General features: G+C 53.1%; 1 protein-coding gene across 1 annotated transcript in view; it reads right to left on the reverse strand.

Annotated features, from left to right (window-relative positions):
* Positions 1–22618, reverse strand: part of DYRK1A (dual specificity tyrosine phosphorylation regulated kinase 1A) — a 100091-nt gene that overhangs the window by 22453 nt on the left and 55020 nt on the right. Inside the window, exons 3-4 of the mRNA XM_066598973.1 lie at positions 2671–2870; positions 163–255 (exon numbers count right to left, since the gene is read on the reverse strand). Coding sequence (XP_066455070.1) covers positions 163–255; positions 2671–2870 — 293 coding nt within the window. The remainder of the gene's footprint in view (positions 1–162; positions 256–2670; positions 2871–22618) is intronic.

Here is a 22618-nt window from a genome sequence, read left to right on the forward strand (position 1 = left end):
GAGCTTGTAGTCTGTTACCATGGAGACAGTCTGCACAGAACTGTAGAAACAAACGATCGTTACAAGTTTTCTCTGATTGCAGAAGTTACTCATTTTTCACTTTATATGAACTGTAGCCTTTAAGACGTTCCCGCGCTCTTGTTGCGCTCCCGTCGTTCTCACCTCATTAATATGTTTGTAAGTTTTGATCAAGTCAACTGACAGTTTCCTCAACGGTGCTGTAGTTGGATCCCGAAAGTTTTGGGGCATCCGTCGCTGCAAAACACAGAATAAAAGTCAATGTTTTACTTAAATTGAGAGAAGTACAGAGAGATTTATACAGTCAGAAGCAACATTATATTGATGCGCCATTTGATCAAGTGTACCCCCATACCCCCAGTGGGGGTGGAGGGGTATCATATGGGCGGGACTTCGGGTACAACCCAGTGGGGGTGGAGGGGTATCATATGGGCGGGACTTCGGGTACAACCCAGTGGGGGTGGAGGGGTATCATATGGGCGGGACTTCGGGTACAACCCAGTGTGGGTGGAGGGGTATCATATGGGCGGGACTTCGGGTACAACCCAATGGAGGTGGAGGGGTATCATATGGGCGGGACTTCGGGTACAACTCAATGGAGGTGGAGGGGTATCATATGGGCGGGACTTCGGGTACAACCCAGTGGGGGTGGAGGGGTATCATATGGGCAGGACTTCGGGTACAACCCAGTGGGGGTGGAGGGGTATCACATGGGCAGGACTTCAGGTACAACCCAGTGGGGGTGGAGGGGTATCATATGGGCAGGACTTCGGGTACAAGTGGGGGTGGAGGGGTATCATATGGGCAGGACTTCGGGTACAACCCAGTGGGGGTGGAGGGGTATCATATGGGCAGGACTTCGGGTACAACCCAATCACTAGAATATTTTATGTCCAAGTACATTGAACAAAGCAGTTTCCTGTCGGCGCATGAGAAGTGAACGTCTCTGGTCTGTGACATGGCGGGACTACAGGTCCTTCACGAATACTCCGTTCTACAACCTTCGGTAGCAGTGAGACCCTCCAGATGTTTGTGCCCCTCGGTGGGCTTCTTGCCCCCCTGCCCTGCTGTTCTCCTGAGCTCCTGAATGTTTGTTGGGTTCCTTTACTCAAAAGCAGATTCCATCTCCCTCTAAAACTTTCTATTGGACTTTGCTGAGGACTCGGGCCGCCATTGTCCATCTCTTCCTTCTTCCCCCGGCTTGTGCACTTCTGGAGAGGCTTCGGCTCGTTACCCGGCTGTTTCAGTGTAAAATGCGGTGATAATCCTGATTTCACTGTTCCTATAACATGTTCCAAGAGGCAGCAGAGCAGCCCCAGCACATTAGGGAGCCCACACCCTGCGTCACTGTAGGGGGCGCTGCTCTTTATGGACTTACTCTTATCATACACATAACACTGCCCTGCCCTGCCACAGTTGGGTTCATCCGCCCACAGAACATTTTCCAGAAGGATTGCCGCCTGTCTATTTAACCTCGGGCTTCACCCATAGAGCCCTGGGCGGGATGACACCATCACTCAGCCTGAGGAGCTTTGGTTTTTGTTGGGTTCTCTTATCCATTTTCCGCTTTCCATCACATCCTGGAAGGTTCTTGATTGTTCCACAAGTGGAAAACTTCTTAATAACTTATCGAACTATTAAAAACTGGATGCCGAGGTCTCTGGAAAGGGTCTTGTAGTCTTTAGCTTCATGACAATAGTATTTCTGATCCGTGTCAACGATGGCACTCTTGTCTCTGCCATTGTGAACAGGGAATAAAACGGGGCTTTTAAGAGAAAAAAAAGAAAAAAAAAGCAAGGCCGCCATTCATAGGCTAGTTACAGTAATGTGGGCACTGACAGGGGGGGCGGGGGTAGGGGGGGGTCAGTGAGTCCCATTTAATCAAAGGTTGGTCCGATTTGGTCAATAACTGTCCTCACGCTCAGCCAGGTTTGTGTAGTTTGTTCTCTTCTGTATGACATCTGCAATATTCAGGGGTGCCAATAACGATGGCCAGAAGTGTATTACCCCCCTGGGCTTCCTGATACAATGCGTCTATTTACATGAGAGCTTGGCATGGATTCTGCACCAAGTCCGTGCCGTCGGCTGCGCTGCTCACTTTCCTGTACGCAGATTTTAAATATGCAGGTGAAAAAAGGTGATATTTCACTAATTGATGGGAATTCCGTGCCGAAAATTCCACATGCGTATCTACCAATTATAAGGGATCCACCAGTGTGCGGAATCACAGCAGAAATCAGTGGTTTTAGAGACGGACTCTGCCATGCAAAACCACGCCAAGCTACGGCTTCTAGAAGAAAACATAATGCAAATATGGAAAAACCCCAAGTGGAGGGTAAATAAATGGGGGGTCCGTGATCTGCAAGTTGTATAAGCAGCAGGGGGCCTGAAGGTCCGTGGGACGTTTAACCTGCACAGCGGCTGCAGCGCTAATTGTGGAAGAAACCTCATTAGGTTACAGTAAGTCCCAAGTGAACGGACACGGCGTAACGCCATTTCTAAAAGGACTTGTTCACAATACTGCTGGTCTGATCCATCAGGCGACTTCTGGTACTGCATGAGGACTTTATCATAGCAAAATGAGGCTTTTAATGCCCGCTGGAGCGAACTGCCAGGACCGTGCGGCCCCCTCTTAGTAGCAGAGACGCCCACCTGGTTAGCCAACGGCTGCTGAATCTGGTCATTGTAAGATAAGGCAGATACTTGTTGGTCATTTAGGTTCTGCTGGCGCCGGTCACTGTACTGCTGATGAGAGTGTGGCATTTGTCCAGCCATCTGTAGACCCGCAGCATGGAATGAGAATGAGGGTGCAAGCCGGACAGATGACGGTTTGCATGCTGAAGTCTCTCCTCCTGGAAGGGCGACAGGAAGAAAAGCAAGTTAGGAACTCATTACTATGAAACTTGTCTAACAGAGCAGAAGGAAAGCCTTCATGTCTACACAAATGTCCTGAGTTACCCCACTAGTTACCCCACTACTACAAGTGCCCCCTGTTACCCCACTACTACAAGTGCCCTGTTACCCCCCACTAGTTACCCCACTACTACAAGTGCCCCCTGTTACCCCACTACTACAAGTGCCCCCTGTTACCCCCCACTAGTTACCCCACTACTACAAGTGCCCCCTGTTACCCCACTACTACAAGTGCCCCGTTACCCCCCACTAGTTACCCCACTACTACAAGTGCCCTCTGTTACCCCACTAGTTACCCCACTACTTCCTGCGACTGTAGGGAACGTCCGGTCAGTTCTTACATCTCCACATTGCAGAGGGAGGCTAGAATAAGTGCGGAGCGCGGCTGAGCCGTCGGCTTTACAAGGAGAGCTCCGATAAGACTGCAGTTTACTAAGCAGACACTAGATGGAGCTACAAGACCTTTTGTAGAACCTGCAGTAGATCTGCAGGCCAACAGTAAGCCTCAGCAAGTGCAATGACAACAAGTCAGCACTGAGGCCTCATTCACACGGGCGTAATGCACACGCATTGTTTACACGCGTGACACGGAGCACGGAACGCCCACCGATCTGCATCGAAACATTCAGACCCGCAGACTTAGGTGCGTGAAAAAATACAACGCAGCATGCGCCATTTTGGACATAAATGTCTCACAGATGGCAATGGGATACGCAAATACGGAGGCATGTGCGCGGATACTGCGTATCTGTACATAAAATCCGTGTAAATACACAGCGACATGCCGGAGCCGCAGAACATACATGGCGTGGGCAGAGGATGGAGCCGTGTGAATGAGCCGCAGAACATACGTGGCGTGGGCAGAGGATGGAGCCGTGTGAATGAGCCGCAGAACATACGTGGCGTGGGCAGAGGATGGAGCCGTGTGAATGAGCCGCAGAACATACGTGGCGTGGGCAGAGGATTGAGGCGTGTGAATGAGCCGCAGAACATACGTGACGTGGGCAGAGGATGGAGCCGTGTGAATGAGCCGCAGAACATACGTGGCGTGGGCAGAGGATGGAGCCGTGTGAATGAGCCGCAGAACATACGCGGCGTGGGCAGAGGATGGAGCCGTGTGAATGAGCCGCAGAACATACGCGGCGTGGGCAGAGGATGGAGCCGTGTGCATGAGCCGCAGAACATACGTGACGTGGGCAGAGGATGGAGCCGTGTGAATGAGCCGCAGAACATACGTGGCATGGGCAGAGGATGGAGCCGTGTGAATGAGCCGCAGAACATACGCGGCGTGGGCAGAGGATGGAGCCGTGTGAATGAGCCGCAGAACATACGTGGCATGGGCAGAGGATGGAGCCGTGTGAATGAGCCGCAGAACATACGCGGCGTGGGCAGAGGATGGAGCCGTGTGAATGAGCCGCAGAACATACGTGGCGTGGGCAGAGGATGGAGCCGTGTGAATGAGCCGCAGAACATACGTGACGTGGGCAGAGGATGGAGCCGTGTGAATGAGCCGCAGAACATACGTGACGTGGGCAGAGGATGGAGCCGTGTGAATGAGCCGCAGAACATACGTGGCGTGGGCAGAGGATGGAGCCGTGTGAATGAGCCGCAGAACATACGTGGCGTGGGCAGAGGAAGGAGCCATGTGCATGAGCCGCAGAACATACGTGGCGTGGGCAGAGGATGGAGCCGCGTGCATGAGCCGCAGAACATACGTGACGTGGGCAGAGGATGGAGCCGCGTGCATGAGCCGCAGAACATACGTGGCGTGGGCAGAGAATGGAGCCGTGTGCATGAGCCGCAGAACATACATGGCGTGGGCAGAGGATTGAGCCGTGTGCATGAGCCGCAGAACATACGTGGCGTGGGCAGAGGATTGGGCCGTGTGAATGAGCCGCAGAACATACGTGGCGTGGGCAGAGGATGGAGCCGTGTGAATGAGCCGCAGAACATACGTGGCGTGGGCAGAGGATGGAGGCGTGTGAATGAGCCGCAGAACATACGTGACGTGGGCAGAGGATGGAGGCGTGTGAATGAGCCGCAGAACATACGTGACGTGGGCAGAGGATGGAGCCGTGTGCATGAGCCGCAGAACATACGTGACGTGGGCAGAGGATGGAGCCGTGTGCATGAGCCGCAGAACATACGTGACGTGGGCAGAGGATGGAGCCGTGTGCATGAGCCGCAGAACATACGTGATGTGGGCAGAGGATGGAGCCGTGTGAATGAGCCGCAGAACATACGTGATGTGGGCAGAGGATGGAGCCGTGTGAATGTGCCCCAAGTGTCCCCGGGGGTTAACGGCTTACATACTAACAACCCCGAGTAGAAGAATGGTCAATCGGGAGGCCAACATGGAGCACCCCACAACCACCTGGGGCTCATTCACATGGGCGGATGCAGTTTGTTTTATTTGGGGGCGTATTCACTCTGTTTTTCACCGTCTCCTGACAACAGTGAACACACGACACCCGGGGCGCAGCGTTAGTTTACGCTCCCCCAGGCGCTCATGGGTTATTTTGGTTTTAAGAAAATTAATCTAAGACAGTGTCTTATCGAGGAAACGCGGTAATAACAATGGAAGAGCGGCGATCTGTGCGCCAACATGGAGCCGGCGAGCAGAAGCCCCAGAACCCTAAACACCGGGCAGTGAGGAGACTCTGGGCCGTCGGCACCGGCTGACACGCAGGGACTTTACGCTCGTTTTTGCTCCCGCGTTCCGCGAGCTGTAGGATATTCCTGCGGGCGGACGGACGGACCGGTTTTCGCGGGATGAGTTATATTTTTTGACAGAATCATTTAATGTACCGAATAATATAGAAGTGGGTGAAAAACAAGCAATGCAGCCATCATGCCGTGTCGGCATCTGTTGTAGGTCACTAAGGGGTTAAACCAAACTGGCCATGTGAACACAAGGTATTCTGGCCGTCGCACATTTGCTCCCTGAGGCCCGCAGACAGAGCTGTACACTATGATGGCTTATCCGTATATCAGGAACAGTAGATCTGCCGTCAGCTGTGGTTTGCTTCCTGGAAGAATCCCGCAGACAGCTCCGTTCTTACTGCAGTGGACAGTCTTGGGATTACACACAAAGCTTCCTTTGAAGTGAATGGGTGTAATACCAAGTCTGGCCACTGCAGTAAGAATGGAGCTGTCTGCTTCCTAGAAAAATCAGCTGCGTGCACAAACACATTGTGATCAGCGTTGGCCTCGGGCAGCGGACCGCCGCAGGTCTCCTGCGGATAGACCCTCCAGAGTCTACAGCTGGACAAGTCAGGAAGAGCAGACATAACGGGCTGGAGGCTCTCACAGGCGGGTTATCACGCACTAACTTTCTTTTCAACGGTGCCCCTCTCACCAGATTACACACTCAAAGAACGCATCTGGTGGCATGTACGCGCCAAGATAGTGCGTGGGGATCGGTGGGCACAGAGCGGCAGCAATGCAAGCGCTGGTGTGAGCCCGAAGATACAAAGCACAGAGGCGTCCTGCTGAGGCAAACCAGAGAGAAGCTGTCAGTGAATGGAAACATCCAGGAAGACAGTCTGATACACATCACAGCTGACCGTTTGCTACAGTTGCATCCAGTCATGTGGTTAGTCCTGACTGACACACTGTAACAAACTATCAGCAGGAGAGGGATGTGAGCGGCTGAGGAGCAGCTTCGGGGCTGGAAGGTTTTCATCCACTGAAAGCATGCAGAGATCTTAAAGAGGAAGGTTTAAACAAACGTCACATGAAGCTATTCTGTCCAAAAGCCAGTCATATGGGCGGACCCCGTTAGTCAGTGGGGTCCAGGGCCACAGCATGCGGCCGCAGGGATTCCCCCTTCCTGCTCCCCAAAGGCAGCTGTGAAAGTATCCTTAAGCCTGATTTACATACAATGTATCGCTCAAGATTCGTTCAAACTACGTCTTCTGAGCGGCAATCATTGCGTGTAAACGCTCCCACCGTTCGCTTTTCTGCCAAACTATGGATTTTATGTGAGCATGAAATCCATCGTTGGAGATAGCAGGGACCGCATGCGGTGTTCTCCGCAGGAGTGCTGATAACATTGTTTGCAGCTGCAGTCCCAGAGGGAGAACAAATGGGCTGTATGCAGATAACAGATCCCCTGCTGTTACCTGCATACAGCGAAGGGAGCCTCATTTACATGCAAATGAAGCCAATGAGCTACTAATGGGCTTTAGTGCCTACTAGCAGCTTATGCAAAATGCTGGCCAGATCGGTCAGTCATCCTTCTTATGAACAAGTTTGGAGCGATCATCTTTGCGTGTAAACGGGGCTTTAGTTTCTGAATAATTAGAAATTATGCAACTTATTATTCCCATGGGCTAAAAAAATATATATATGTTAAAGGGGCGGCACCAACTTTTTCTGTAGTAAAACCAGGCAGGGTATGGGGGGGGGGGCTTGCAGTAATGAAAACGCTCTTATTTCTGTAGAGGCGACTCCGTTTTTTGGAGGCGACCACCTGCCTAACTGCACCGACTGTATGAAATAAAGGCCACCAACCCGCCTTCTGCGCAGGTAAAATAACGCACTCAGAGAAGGAATCCAACTGCTTCAGATGCTTCACAGCCGACTAAACTGACAAGAGGCACGGACTTCTATATGTAAGCACCACGGGTATGCTTTGTGACCTGTGCAGAGAGAGGGAGGAGGTGAGCTGTGTCCTGGAGGGAAGGCAGAGGGGGATATGATGGAAGCCTCTATATGCTTAAGGTTTACCTATTGAGGAGGGAAGAAACTAAACGCTGGAACAAGAGGGGCGCGATGCAGGACCCGAAGCCTTACTGCGAGCTGGAGGGGATCGGAGTGGGGAATGTGAGCCAGGGTCTCCGGGCAGTCGAGACGGGCTATGTAGAGCGGCCCCCTTTGTTCTCCCAGTGACCCCAGGCGCCCCCCGCAGACTGAATATATAGTTCGGCCCACCATCCAGCAGTAGCAGCGCAGGCCTCTTCGGCCATATTTCAGTAAGCCATGATGCCATTGTTGGAGGACAAAGCCCTTATCTACATCCACCTGCCAGACCCCGGCCTCGGGCACTGGACGGTTGTGCGGTAACGGTCATGTGACCCCCAGCAGCGGCACAACGCGGGACTAACGCCCCTCTGAGACGAGCAGATTCTTGTTTGTCGTACAGAACGTTGTCTCAGCGGTGACCCGTCGGTCTGTCGCTCACTTCCCGTTCCTATATTTACACGGAGCGGGGGATGTTCAAACGCAACGAGAAGCAAAGACAACGGTTTTTAGTCCGGCCGAAACGGAAATACGAAGAAAACCATTGCCGATTCTCGTTGGGTCGTTGGCGAGCGTTCAAACGTGAACCATAACCATCCGAGGTCGGCGATTTTTTTTGAACACTGTGCAGCTATCTCACACTTCCTGTTACGCTGCGCGCTGACTGAACACTATAAGGGTGGGTTTATGTCACATATAGGGGATGACACTGCGGATCCTCCAGCAGTACGATGTAATTAATGAACAGGGATTACAGGTCGTTGGTCAGACTGAGTAAAAGAATCAAAATTATAAAACATTACTCCGAAAAACAAGATTAAAAAATGCCAGAAATGCACTTTTTTGGTCATTTTGTCTGCAATAAAAAGTGATTAAGAGTCGTATGTATTCCAAGAGGGCACTAAAGCAAACTGCAGGACGTCCCCCAAGAAACGAGCCCCAAGTAAGGGGGCGGAAAAACTTTAAAAAGTTATTGTGTGCAGAAAATATAAAACAAATTAAATGTCTTTAAAGAAAATTAAAATAAAAGTAGAACAGCAAAAAAACAAAAACGCCACCTAAGTTTGTTACCGTGGTGATCGCACCGCCTCGCAGAACACCGTTATCAGGGCATTGTTGTTGGTTTGTGGGCTGTAGAAGCAAGACGCACAGAAAGATGGCGGAATTTTTTTTCCAATTTACTCCACTTAGAACTTCATTAAAGTTTTTCAGTACATTAAATAAAACCAGTGAAAAATACAACCCGCCGCGCAAACGAGCAACAGCGCTCCGGCAGCGGCGGATACGAGGATGTTAAACAAATACAGCTCGGTCACTAAGGGGTTAAACAGCGCGGCGACTGGTCCGTTTTACCGCGGAATCCGCAGGTTTTACTTTATAGATACAAATCAGTTACTTTCTACTGAACAATCTTTTAACACTTTGTTGCAGCGTGTCATGACTCCGCCTCGATGCCGCCTGCGGCCGCTCCGGCACCGCCAGTCAGGGTCCATGTGATAGCATTTGGCAGCGTTTAACGCACCCATCACTGGAAGGGGAGGAGGTGCACTAAAAAAGGCTGAATATGGAAACCAAAGCTTCACGTGGTGGTAAAATCACTCCGCTCACTGCCAAAGCTGCAACGGCAGGTTTCACTTTCAAGATTATTTTCACTCCTGACCCCCAGGTTAGGCGCCTGCAGACGGCCGGGTCGGATCCCCTGCGAGAATACTGGCAGCGGGATGTGGACCCGTGCCCCTGCAGAGACCTGCGGCTCACCTGCTCCCGGCGTCTTCTCATGCGCAGAGTGGAGCCGGCCCGTCACCACTGATGTTTCTGTGCGAGACCCTGCGGGACCCACGCAGAAATAGAGCGCGCGGCGATTAGTTTTCAGCACTTGTTTTCACGTGGACGAATCGTGGCGGAGTGCATAGGACTGTTTTCTCTAATGCAATCCAATGCCGCTGCACACGGGCGGAAATTCTGCGGTACATCCCACCACGGACTCTCCACCCGTGTGCAGAGTGCCTAACAGAGAGAATCTGCATACAACCTAAAGCCCAGAGCTGCATTCATAACTCTGTTATCAAACATCACACACCATTAACAAGCCTTCTTATATTCCTATAATGCAGAAGGGTAGATCATCTCTGACATAAGGGTACCAAAGGGAGCTCAGCTCTGAAGCCTGTAAAACAGCTCTGCAGTAGAAAACCAGCAGAATAGTGAGTGCAGCTCTGGAGTATAATACAGGATGTAGCTCAGGATCAGTACAGGATAAGTAATGTATGTACACAGTGACTCCACTAGCAGAATAGTGAGTGCAGCTCTGGAGTATAATACAGGATGTAACTCAGGAGCAGTACAGGATAAGTAATGTATGTACACAGTGACTCCACCAGCAGAATAGTGAGTGCAGCTCTGGGGTATAATACAGGATGTAACTCAGGATCAGTACAGGATAAGTAATATATGTACACAGTGACTCCACCAGCAGAATAGTGAGTGCAGCTCTGGAGTATAATACAGGATGTAACTCAGGAGCAGTACAGGATAAGTAATGTATGTACACAGTGACTCCACCAGCAGAATAGTGAGTGCAGCTCTGGGGTATAATACAGGATGTAGCTCAGGATCAGTACAGGATAAGTAATATATGTACACAGTGACTCCACCAGCAGAATAGTGAGTGCAGCTCTGGAGTATAATACAGGATGTAACTCAGGATCAGTACAGGATAAGTAATATATGTACACAGTGACTCCACCAGCAGAATAGTGAGTGCAGCTCTGGAGTATAATACAGGATGTAACTCAGGATCAGTACAGGATAAGTAATGTATGTACACAGTGACTCCACTAGCAGAATAGTGAGTGCAGCTCTGGGGTATAATACAGGATGTAACTCAGGGTCAGTACAGGATAAGTAATATATGTACACAGTGACTCCACCAGCAGAATAGTGAGTGCAGCTCTGGAGTATAATACAGGATGTAACTCAGGAGCAGTACAGGATAAGTAATATATGTACACAGTGACTCCACCAGCAGAATAGTGAGTGCAGCTCTGGAGTATAATACTGGATGTAACTCAGGAGCAGTACAGGATAAGTAATGTATGTACACAGTGACTCCACCAGCAGAATAGTGAGTGCAGCTCTGGAGTATAATGCAGGATGTAACTCAGGAGCAGTACAGGATAAGTAATGTATGTACACAGTAATGACTTCTTGTACACTTAAAGTGACCCTCCAGTCACGCTGTGCATTAGTAAGCATCCTTCATCTAAGACCCTCCACCTGCCTTCTGTGACCCGTGTGGTTCCTGTGAGCAGCACTGATCAGCATGCAGCGTCTTCGGACTTCTTCAGACGGTTGTATTTACGGCACATGACATGCAGCAGGGCATTTTTCACACAGTTTTCGGTTGCACAAAACCCCCCCCAACTGACGTGTGATACGGCCCATATTGGCGTATATCGTGTAATACGGCCCATATTGGTGTATAGCGTGTAATACGGCCCATATTGGTGTATAGCGTGTAATACGGCCCATATTGGTGTATGGCGTGTAATACGGCCCATATCGGTGTATAGCGTGTAATACGGCCTATATCGGTGTATAGCGTGTAATACGGCCCATATCGGTGTATAGCGTGTAATACGGCCCATATCGGTGTATAGCGTGTAATACGGCCCATATCAGTGTATAGCGTGTAATACGGCCCATATTGGTGTATATCGTGTGATACGGCCCATATTGGTGTATATCGTGTGATACGGCCCATATTGGTGTATATCGTGTGATACGGCCCATATTGGTGTATATCGTGTGATACGGCCCATATTGGTGTATATCGTGTGATACGGCCCATATTGGTGTATATCGTGTGATACGGCCCATATTGGTGTATATCGTGTGATACGGCCCATATCGGTGTATATCGTGTGATACGGCCCATATCGGTGTATATCGTGCCGCCATCTCCCTTTCTCTGGGACCGCAGGGTCACTATAAGACGTGACGCAAACACATAGCTAAACCCAACTGAACCCCCCACGAGTCATTGTGGTATAACCCAAAGCCTTTGAAAGCGGCGCAGCCAATGGGAGTCCGTGCGTCGGCTTCACCTTCCGCCGCCGTTCTGTCGCTCATAAACCGCAGAATATACTTTTTTAGCGCTGAAAAGAATAGAAGAATAAAAGGCACTTCTGTTTGTTTGCAGATTTTATTGACGTATTTGGAGCCTAAGAGGCGCCTTCTGCACCGCGTGTCCTTGGCGTGTAGGCAGCCTCCGCACCGCGGCACCCAGGGACAGATTGCAGATATTAACCCTCTGTCCTCCATGAGGGGTGGGGACGCCCCGCCAGCAGAGGTCACCATAGAGGAGGCTCCGCCCCCTCCAGCGTGTAAACGGTTTATCTGGAAGTTTTCAAGAGAACACGGATAAATTGTTGGAGGTCCGACCGCTGGGACCCCACCTACCCCCCAAGAACGAGGCACCTGCAGGGCGGCGACAGAGAACACAACGCACTCGACTGTCAGCCCCAAGTAAGAGAATGAAGCCGCGGCCAGCAAGACGACCCCCTGCATGGAGAACTACAGGGTCCGGCTGTTCTCAGGATCAGCGGGGTTCCCAGCCGACGGTCCGTGAACAGACGCAACGGATTGACATCAAAGGGCTATTAAAGTCCGTAATACAGACCAAGGCAAGACCTGCTGAAACACACGGGTGTGACTGCGCCAACGCAAACCCAAGAGTACTCCGCACTACCAAGGCTGCCGTACACGCCGTGCGAAGGAGCCGGGACCCCCGGGAATACTCCTTAAGGGTCTATTCAGACGGAGGGCTGGAGGTGCGAGTCCTGCCACAATGTAATAACCATCCCTGCTGTGAAACCAAGGCATCTGTGGTGAAGACAGCCACGCTCAGCCACCCCTGGCGGCAGCCACGCTCGCATTGGATGGCGATTAACAGAATGGTATTTAACAAGGAGAAATGCAAAGAAAAATGGGCAACAAAAATGAGAAAAGCGCATACAGAATGGGCGGAATTGGGCTAAGCAGCAGCACATGTGAAAAAGACTTGGGTATACTAATAGATCATAGACTGAACATGAGTCAACAATGTGATGCAGCAACCAAAAAGGCAAACACAATTCTGGGATGTATTAAGAGAAGCATGGAGTCTAGATCACGTGAGGTCATTATCCCCTCTACTCTTCCTTAGTCAGACCTCATCTGGAATACTGGGGCCAGTTCTGGGCACCCCACTTTATAAAAGACACAGACAAACTGGAGCAAGTTCAGAGAAGAGTTACCAAGATGGTGAGCGGTCTGCAATTCATGTCCTATGAGGAACAGTTAAAGGATCTGGGAATGTTTAGCAGAAGAGAAGGCTGAGAGGAAACTTAATAGCTGTCTACAAATATCTGAAGGGCTGTCACAGTGCAGAGGGATCAGCCCTATTCTCATCTGCACAAGGAAAGACTAGAAGCAATGGGATGAAACAAGGGAGGAGACACAGATTAGATATTAGACAGTGAGGGGGGTCAATGAGTGGAACAGGTTGCCTCGGGAGGTGGTGAGTTCTCCTTCAATGGAAGTCTTCAGAGGCGGACAGACATGTGTCTGGGATGATTTAGTGATCCTGCACTGAGCAGGGGGTTGGACCCGATGACCCCGGAGGACCCGATGACCCTTCCAACTCTACCAGTCTACAAAGAGCTAATCACCGGGTACCTGCCGATCAGGATCCCCAACGATCACCTGATCTGAGAGTGCCTCCTAGGGCACAGCAGTGGAAGAGTCTCAGCTGGCTGCACTCCCATTGATGCCTGCTATTACACATCTATGTCTGATCCCGATGTTGGAGGTCCCATTCCCTACAGAACTCTTCTCCGCTCACCGGCCGGCTCCTGCATCCAAGGTGGCCAACGTGATCTTCAGGCCACCTAATACCCAGCACTGCAATGTACCTGCTCTCTGATTGGCCAGGGCTGCCCATGTGATTAGTGCTGGCCAATCAGAGCAGAGAAGATTGTGTCAGCCGTGCTGGATGGTCAAAAAAAAGGGGGGCCCGAAACTGCTGGACGTCAGGAAGCAACTGCAGGCGATCCGCCCCCTGCGACGGGCCTCACCCTCAGGGTGTAATGACTGGGGGAGGGGCCTGTGATGCGTATTCTCGAGCGGCCCTCCCGGGGGCTCACAGGGCCGTCCTCACACCGCTGGGGTTTTCAGTCCTGTGATAATCCGGCCAGTTTTTCGTGTTATTTTACACAATTTTTATGCACAATATTCATCGTTTTGCATCCGGTTTTTATCTACGTGCGAAAACCAGGCGGCGGCGCGGCGGGCGCGGCAGGGGGCGGCACCTAATACGGTTACCACGGTTACAGGTGATGGAGAATGATCGGGCGCACGAAATGAGCGCAATACGGCTTTCTCAATCCTTCCCAAACACGGCAACAATTTTGCCTGAACATCTGAACACACGGGGGCGCTGCGCTGCCATAACACACGGGGGCGCTGCGCTGCCATAACACACGGGGGCGCTGCGCTGCCATAACACACGGGGGCGCTGCGCTGCCATAACACACGGGGGCGCTGCGCTGCCATAACGGGCTTTTCTCGCAGTCCGTCCGATTAAAAGGGAAAAAATGAATGTGTAAATAAATGTAAAAAACCACAAAACCCTTTTAGATACTCGATTCCCTAATGATTTACTCCGTATGAGGCTGCTGTGACTCCGCCCTCAGGGCGCCGCCGCCCGGTAAGGACGCCAATGTTTGGGCTGCAGGTTTAACCCCGCAATTGTTGGGAAATTGCTAAAAAAAATCCAAGACGGACAAAAATACCCGCCTAGCGCGGTTTACAGAACTGCGAACCAAAAAGACGGTAAATGTGGCAGGTGCCGGACTAGCGGGCACTCTGGATTAGCGGATGGTTTGTCAGTGCCGCTCCACGGCGGCCTGCAGATTTGTGGCAGCGGGTGAGGATTTGCTGCACCCCAACACCCCCCTCAGCCACCTAGGGGTTAAATACAGAGAAGTAAAATAAATGGCGTTGATTGGGCGGCGCGGAGCACGTGACTGCAGAACTATAATTATCCACCGGCGTCCCCCCCTCCGGTGCCCACCTGTTGCGGCACCAACACATGCCAGCGCCGGGTATTTTTAGCGCCGAGGCTGGCACCGTTAACCCCTGCCTGTACTGGAGGTATGTGAGGCCCTATTCGTCCTCGTGCTCCCCGAGTGCCGCTCCTGCAGAGAGGAGGAAACTGCTGCAGATCATTAAATCCTCGTTTATCAACGTCTCTCGCCAGGCAACACAATGCAGAAGAGGAGCGCGGGGAAGAGAGCGCCGGGCGCCCCAGCAACAGCGGCTCATTAGCATACCCTGCCACTCTGACGGCGCGCCCTGATTGGACGAGCCGCGCCAGAGGCGAGCCAATCCCGGCGGCCCTATGCAAATCGACTTTGCTCCAGTTGCCAGGGCAGAGCCGCGCGACGCCCGCCAATAGGAAAACAAACAGTAAACAAGAAGCGAGCGGCGCGCGCCTGAGGACGGACGATACCACCGCGCACACTGAGCGGGGGGGACGGCAGGTTATAGAGCTGCGCTGCGAGTCATCGGAGAAGGGCAGGGCAATGCAGTGTGGTGGGACGGGGGGGATGATGCCCACCAGCCACCTCCAGGGAGGGCAGCGGGATCTGCCCACATCAGGGCAAGTGGAAGATAATACACAATATGTAAGCATATGCCCCATCACGTGGTCACTGGCCGGCACCTGATTGGCTGCTATGGATTGTTTGCACCAGTTATTAACCTTTGAGGGCAGCATCAGGCGGTCCGCGGGCTCAGATGCCTCCACTGCCACCAGTGGACATATTTTGGACAGCAGCCAATTAGAGATGTGACCCTGTAGTGGCTGCACCGGGGCCGTCCCGCTAGTGACAGGGCATCAGAGGTACCGCACCCCCGCCAGCTGCACCGGGGCCGTCCTGCTAGTGACAGGGGGCATCAGAGGTTACGGGCCCCCGCCAGCTGCACCGGGGCCGTCCCGCTAGTGACAGGGGGCATCAGAGGTACCGGACCCCCGCCAGCTGTACCGGGGCCGTCCCGCTAGTGACAGGGGGCATCAGAGGTACCGGACCCCCGCCATCTGTACCGGGGCCATCCCGCTAGTGACAGGGGGCATCAGAGGTACCGGACCCCCGCCAGCTGTACCGGGGCCATCCCGCTAGTGACAGGGGGCATCAGAGGTACCGGACCCCCGCCAGCTGTACCGGGGCCATCCCGCTAGTGACAGGGGGCATCAGAGGCACCGGACGCCCGCCATCTGTACCGGGGCCGTCCCGCTAGTGACGAGGCATCAGAGGCTACGGACCCCCGCCAGCTGCACCGGGGCCGTCCCGCTAGTGACAGGGGGCATCAGAGGTTACGGACCCCCGCCAGCTGCAACGGGGCCGTCCCGCTAGTGACAGGGGGCATCAGAGGTTACGGACCCCCGCAGGCTGCATCGGGGGCCATCCCGCTAGTGACAGGGGGCATCAGAGGTTACGGACCCCCGCCAGCTGCAACGGGGCCGTCCCGCTAGTGACAGGGGGCATCAGAGGTTACGGACCCCCGCAGGCTGCATCGGGGGCCATCCCGCTAGTGACAGGGGGCATCAGAGGTTACGGACCCCCGCCAGCTGCACCGGGGCCGTCCCGCTAGTGACAGGGGGCATCAGCGGTTACGGACCCCCGCCAGCTGCACCGAGGCCGTCCCGCTAGTGACAGGGGGCATCAGAGGTTACGGACCCCCGCCAGCTGCACCGGGGCCGTCCCGCTAGTGACAGGGGGCATCAGAGGTTACGGACCACCGCCAGCTGCAGCGGGGCCGTCCAGCTAGTGACAGGGGGCATCAGAGGTTACAGACCACCGCCAGCTGCAGCGGGGCCGTCCAGCTAGTGACAGGGGGCATCAGAGGCACCGGACGCCCGCCATCTGTACCGGGGCCGTCCCGCTAGTGACAGGGGGCATCAGAGGTTACGGACCCCCGCCAGCTGCAGCGGGGCCGTCCAGCTAGTGACAGGGGGCATCAGAGGCTACGGACCCCCGCCAGCTGCACCGAGGCCGTCCTGCTATTGACAGGGGGCATCAGAGGTTACGGACCCCCGCCAGCTGCACCGGGGCCGTCCCGCTAGTGACAGGGGGCATCAGAGGTTACGGACCCCCGCCAGCTGCAGCGGGGCCGTCCAGCTAGTGACAGGGGGCATCAGAGGCTACGGACCCCCGCCAGCTGCACCGAGGCCGTCCTGCTATTGACAGGGGGCATCAGAGGTTACGGACCCCCGCCAGCTGCACCGGGGCCGTCCCGCTAGTGACAGGGGGGCATCAGAGGTTACGGACCCCCACAGGCTGCATCGGGGGCCGTCCCGCTAGTGACAGGGGGCATCAGCGGTTACGGACCCCCGCTAGCTGCACTGGGGCCGTCCCGCTAGTGACGGGGCAACAGAGGCTACGGACCCCCACCAGCTGCGCCGAGGCCGTCCCGCTGATGGACGGGGCATCAGAGGTTACGGACCCCCCACCGGGGCATCAGAGGTTACGGACCCCCGCCAGCTGCACCGGGGCCGCCCCGCTAGTGATTGGGGGGGCATCAGAGGACCCAGGAACGGCCACGCAGCTCTGGCGCTAATGAATTGGGCAGTACAATTCAGCGTCCCCCATTAGGGAACGCTGAGCCCCCACAGTTACACCGGAGAGGCGCCTCGCTGTACCGTTACTGGTGGGCTAAGAAGAACGAGCGCCAAAGTGCGCTGAACAAATGGCAGCGGCCGGCGCTTCCTGATGGTGGCCATTTCCGGGTCGCCCCTCTGAGCGGAGGTGCAGCTTCCTGGCAGACCGACGGGTCCCGCTTATATTGGGGGCCAACAGGCTGCGCCCGCCGTACTGCCTGCTCTGTGCACACAGCTGCGTTGTCATAGGGAAGAGACCCTTTGAAGCAGGTATATTGGGGGGGGCAGCGGGTACGTAGGGCCACTCTAGGTGGCCCCTCGCTGCGGATACCGGTGACTGCCAGCACGTCTGAAGTACTTGAACTGCAGATTTAACGCCCGTAATGCAGCTTCTAGTAAGCCAGAGGAGCGGCGGAGCAGTCGTGCCCATCCACATGGTGCCCGGGCCTCACCAAGGGCACACAGAGGCCAGCAGGGAAAGGGTTAAGTACCACCAGCGCGATGCAAATCAGGGCGGCTTTCATCCCGTCATCAATCAGGTTTATAAAGGGAGATTTGAGATTGAGGGAAGCGCTGCTCTGAAGCCGCACAAACAGCTGACAGCCACAGATTCCCCGCTGCGTGCAGGAAACCCAACAGCTGGCAAGTGAGGAATGCCCGCTCACATCTGACCCGTCACAGGCTGGTGGCGCCCGGGGCGGGGGCTGAATCCCACCTCCACCTTTCTTCTAAATTACATCCTCTCTAACAGAAGAGTCAACGTCTGTCCCGTTACCGGGGGCCCCAGACCTGTAGGGCCCCCACATAACCGTCCACCGTCAGTCCAGGCTGAAGTGTATTGTAGTGAAACTCTCATAACGGGCCTCAAGGGACGCGCCGTCAGAGAACCAGGTATAAATCACCTGTCGATGCGGAAGACATTATACATATAAAATACTTAAATGTCAGTCAGTATTTAAAATACATCCTGCAGTTCTCACACCAACCACCAGGCCAAATAATAGTCTGCTGTCACAGCTCACCTCCTCCTTCTCCCTGCACTGACCCCTAAGCCTAAGAGCCTGACACTTCCTATTCTAGAAAACATCTCAGCGGTTATCTCATTATCACTGAGGCAACACCTACATATGGATATCAACCATTCATTGGCGATCTCACAGCTTACCTCCTCCCCTTTTATGCGCAGAGCTCACCCACAGACGTCAATGAAGGCCTATTCATACAGGCAGATAAACTAATGAGAACTGAGCCCTCGGCGCTTACCCCAAACGGCCAGTGAGCCCTCGGCGCTTACCCCAAACGGCCAGTGAGCCATCGGCGCTTACCCCAAACGGCCAGTGAGCCATCGGCGCTTACCCCAAACGGCCAGTGAGCCATCGGCGCTTACCCCAAACGGCCAGTGAGCCATCGGCGCTTACCCCAAACGGCCAGTGAGCCATCGGCGCTTACCCCAAACGGCCAGTGAGCCATCGGCGCTTACCCCAAACGGCCAGTGAGCCATCGGCGCTTACCCCAAACGGCCAGTGAGCCATCGGCGCTTACCCCAAACGGCCAGTGAGCCATCGGCGCTTACCCCAAACGGCCAGTGAGCGATCGGCGCTTACCCCAAACGATTAGTGAGCGATCAGTGCTTACCCCAAACGATTAGTGAGCGAGCCGACGAGGCATGAAGTGAAGGAGAAGCGGATTATCTCTCATCATTGGCCGCGTTCACACAATGATTACTGCTCACATCCAAACGATCCAGCGATTTTCTGAACGTTATTCGCGCTGTGTGAACGCACTGTAAGTCGCCTCCAGTCTAAGTTCTGTGCATAGCAACATGGCCTGCAATAGAGTCATTCCATGTCAAGTGGTCTGAAACAAGAAAAAAGTCCCCACTTTCATATCTCAGATTTTGCTCACAATTTATATATTACACGCCCATGGTATCAAAAGAAATTTCCCAAAGTTTTAGACCTAAAACTCTGGGAAATTTCTTTTAATACCATGGGCATGTAATATACAAATTTTGAACAAAATCTGAGATATGAAGGTGGGGAGCATTAGACCACTTGACATGGAATGACTCAATACCGAGCCTTGCCACTATAGTAAGAATGGCGCTCTCCACTTCCTACAGAAATCATCCCAGCAAACAGCATCTTGGTGTGGGTCCTGTGTGACGGACCCCGCTGACTTGTCTCAAGGATGAGCTGCTCTGTATGAGGGCGTCCAGAGAATACATTTATAGAAAACAAGGGGCGATCTAGTCAGTCGCAGACGCAGCAGTCTTTTGCACCATCGATGTGCGCCAATCATCACTTGTGAATTGGTTATTTTGTCTACGTTCCATCTATATTGGTCAGAATGCCGACAGGAACAGTTTGTGTGAACGCACAGAACCCATTTACTCCAGCCGCCTGCAATACCAGACACGGCCTGTAGTCAGATGTGGCACAGTTTTCTGGTAGGAAGCAGCCATATCATTTAATCGCTCCCGATGGGTCTGCTTTAGTGACAGTTTGTATTCATCATTATAACACAATTTTGGACCTTCTTTTCTCAAGAGTCTGCAGTGTGGCGTTCCTCTGTTACTCCTCCTGGAATAACATGATCTTACCAGTTGGGGGTCGTGTTCCCACTCCCCAACAATCAGCGCAGACTGGGGAATGAAGGGATCCCATTCTCCAATATACTTTCTGAATGAATTCCTACGTTTTCCAGACCTCTGCTTGCAGGCGGAGGAGGGGTCATTGATATACAATCTCTGCATCTGTAACACCGTGGACTTACCACCTATCCACAGGACAGCCGATAAATGTCTGATCCAACGGCTGACACCCCTTTCAATAACTGTCACCAGCCTGCGAGACGAGAAGACGGAGAGTTACAGGAAACTTCCCAGCAAGCTTCTATCCACCCAAGTGCGGAGGGCAGACTACTGCAACCAGACGGCACAGAGACCGGCAAGACCAAGGCGCCACCCGTGATGCAAAGCATCTGTGGGAATCTGCAACCTCATCTAGGAGTTACAGAAAGGTCTGCAGCGTTAACGGATCCGCCGGTATTAAACCCAAAGCTCATCCGGAGCGCATGATGGGGTGAAAACCAGTGCCGCCCGGACCCCAAGAGTGTTCAGCTAAGACAGCGGTGCGAGAGCCAAGAGCTGCCACCCAGGAAGCACAGGGCTCCTTCAGGACATCCTCCCCCCCCTGGATGATGATCGCTCTACGCAGCTCCTTCAAGAAGCACCAACTTTTCAGACAACTTCTACCGACTTGGGTCATCTCATTCCTGTAATATACTTGAATCAGGTTTGAAGTGGCTGCCACTAGGGGGCTCCCTTCCTGCTCTACAGTCCACTTTGTGGTTGGGTACTGAGCTTCTGTAGTAATAAGGACATGGATGTTGTGTTAGCAGTGGGGGGAGGGGCCATCTTCACAGACCGCAGGCTGACAGGTCTGCAGACACAGTGATAATCTCCAAAGTCTCTGCCTCCTGCTGTTAGAGAGGGAGTGTGCATGGATTGGAGCAGAGACTCTGCAATGCAGCATGGGAAGGGCAAGAAAATCAGGACAATGAACTACTGTCAGAATGCTGGGCTTGATACTATTCCCCTCCCTGATAGTGGACTGCAAACAGAACAGAAATGTGGGAAGACCACCTAAAAATCATAACTTACAGACATGAAACAGGAGAGCCTGGTGCATTGTAGAAACCATGGGCACGCTTTACAGGGGTGTGCCAGCATCAAAGGTCATCCTCTACCCATAAGAGGGCGGTGGAGCACATGCTGAAGGGACGGGTGGAGGTCCCAGCAGTCACATCCCCACGGATCTAACAGTTCTCCTCTGTGGCATAAGAATGTTGCCTTAAAGGGGTTGTCCCGCGGCAGCAAGTGGGTCTATACACTTCTGTATGGCCATATTAATGCACTTTGTAATGTACATTGTGCATTAATTATGAGCCATACAGAAGTTATTCACTTACCCCCTCCGGTGGTGGCGTCCCTGTCTCCATGGCGCCGACTAATTTTGCTTTTTTCTGGCGTTTTTAGACGCGCTTGCGCAGTCCGCTCGTGCCGGAGAGCTGGTCATCGTAGCTCCGCCCCGTCACGTGTGCCGATTCCAGCCAATCAGGAGGCTGGAATCGGCAATGGAACGCACAGAGCCCACGGTGCACCATGGGAAAGGACCCGCGGTGCATCGTGGGTGAAGGAAGAAGAAGGAAGAAGGAAGACGTCGCAGAGTGGGGATTCAGGTAAGTAATATGTATTTTTTTTTTTTTTTTTTAACACATCCATTGGGGTTGTGCTGCGCCGAACGGGGGGCCTATGGAGGAAAAAAAAAACCCGTTTCGGTGCGAGACAACCCCTTTAATGATCAGGCGGTATTATGTAGACGTGGGCAACCACTAAAAACTGCCAAGCTTGTTGGAGATGCATCGACGTAACACAGGACTCATCATCACTGCAACACGCGTGTAACAGGTCCACGGATCGCCATCCCATGACATCCGATCAGCATTACACTCCAAGAGTAGCCGCACTTTACACAAACTTTCAATATGCCAGAGTGACACATAAAAAGTTTTAGTCAGTGAGGGTCCAGATGTCAAGACCCCCCTATCTAATCTAGACCTCTATGCATCCGCCCTCCACTATCAAGAGGAGCTGGTAAGCAACCTATGGGTAAAGGGGGCTGCAGCCCTTTAAATTCAGCAATCAGCGGGCACCTCGCAGCAGAACGCCCACGGATTCAAAGCTCTGACACAAAGTGCAGTTTTGTCCAGGATTAGGGAAAGGTTTGCTGTACTCTGCGGCTGTCTATGGGATGTGCCTGGTATACCGCATTAAATATTGGTGAGCTGCAATACCAGACCTTACCCCCGGACAGCCGTGGCGCTGTTTCTGCAAAAACAGCAAACCCTTTCTTTAGATTTCTTAAGAGTTGTTGATAAACTACGTGCCCAACTTCTACGGACAAGGACGAGGGCCGTGTGACACATGAGCCCCCCGATATATATATATATATATATATATATAGGCTGTGTATAAAGGCGGGTGCAATGACGATACCCCGATGGCATACCCACCTCCTGACTAGAAGGCAGCGCTCACACTGGCATAGAAGCGCTGCACTCCTATCCACATATCAGCAGTCACGTGTGAGACCGCACGCTCTGCCCAACAATTGGGCTATATATAGACGTTCTATTCCCGTTTCAGCTATTTCTGTGCGACTCACAACGGCGAAGACAGAA

The sequence above is a fragment of the Eleutherodactylus coqui genome, chromosome 4 (assembly GCF_035609145.1).
Source record: "Eleutherodactylus coqui strain aEleCoq1 chromosome 4, aEleCoq1.hap1, whole genome shotgun sequence".
NCBI classification, from domain to species: Eukaryota; Metazoa; Chordata; class Amphibia; order Anura; family Eleutherodactylidae; genus Eleutherodactylus; species Eleutherodactylus coqui.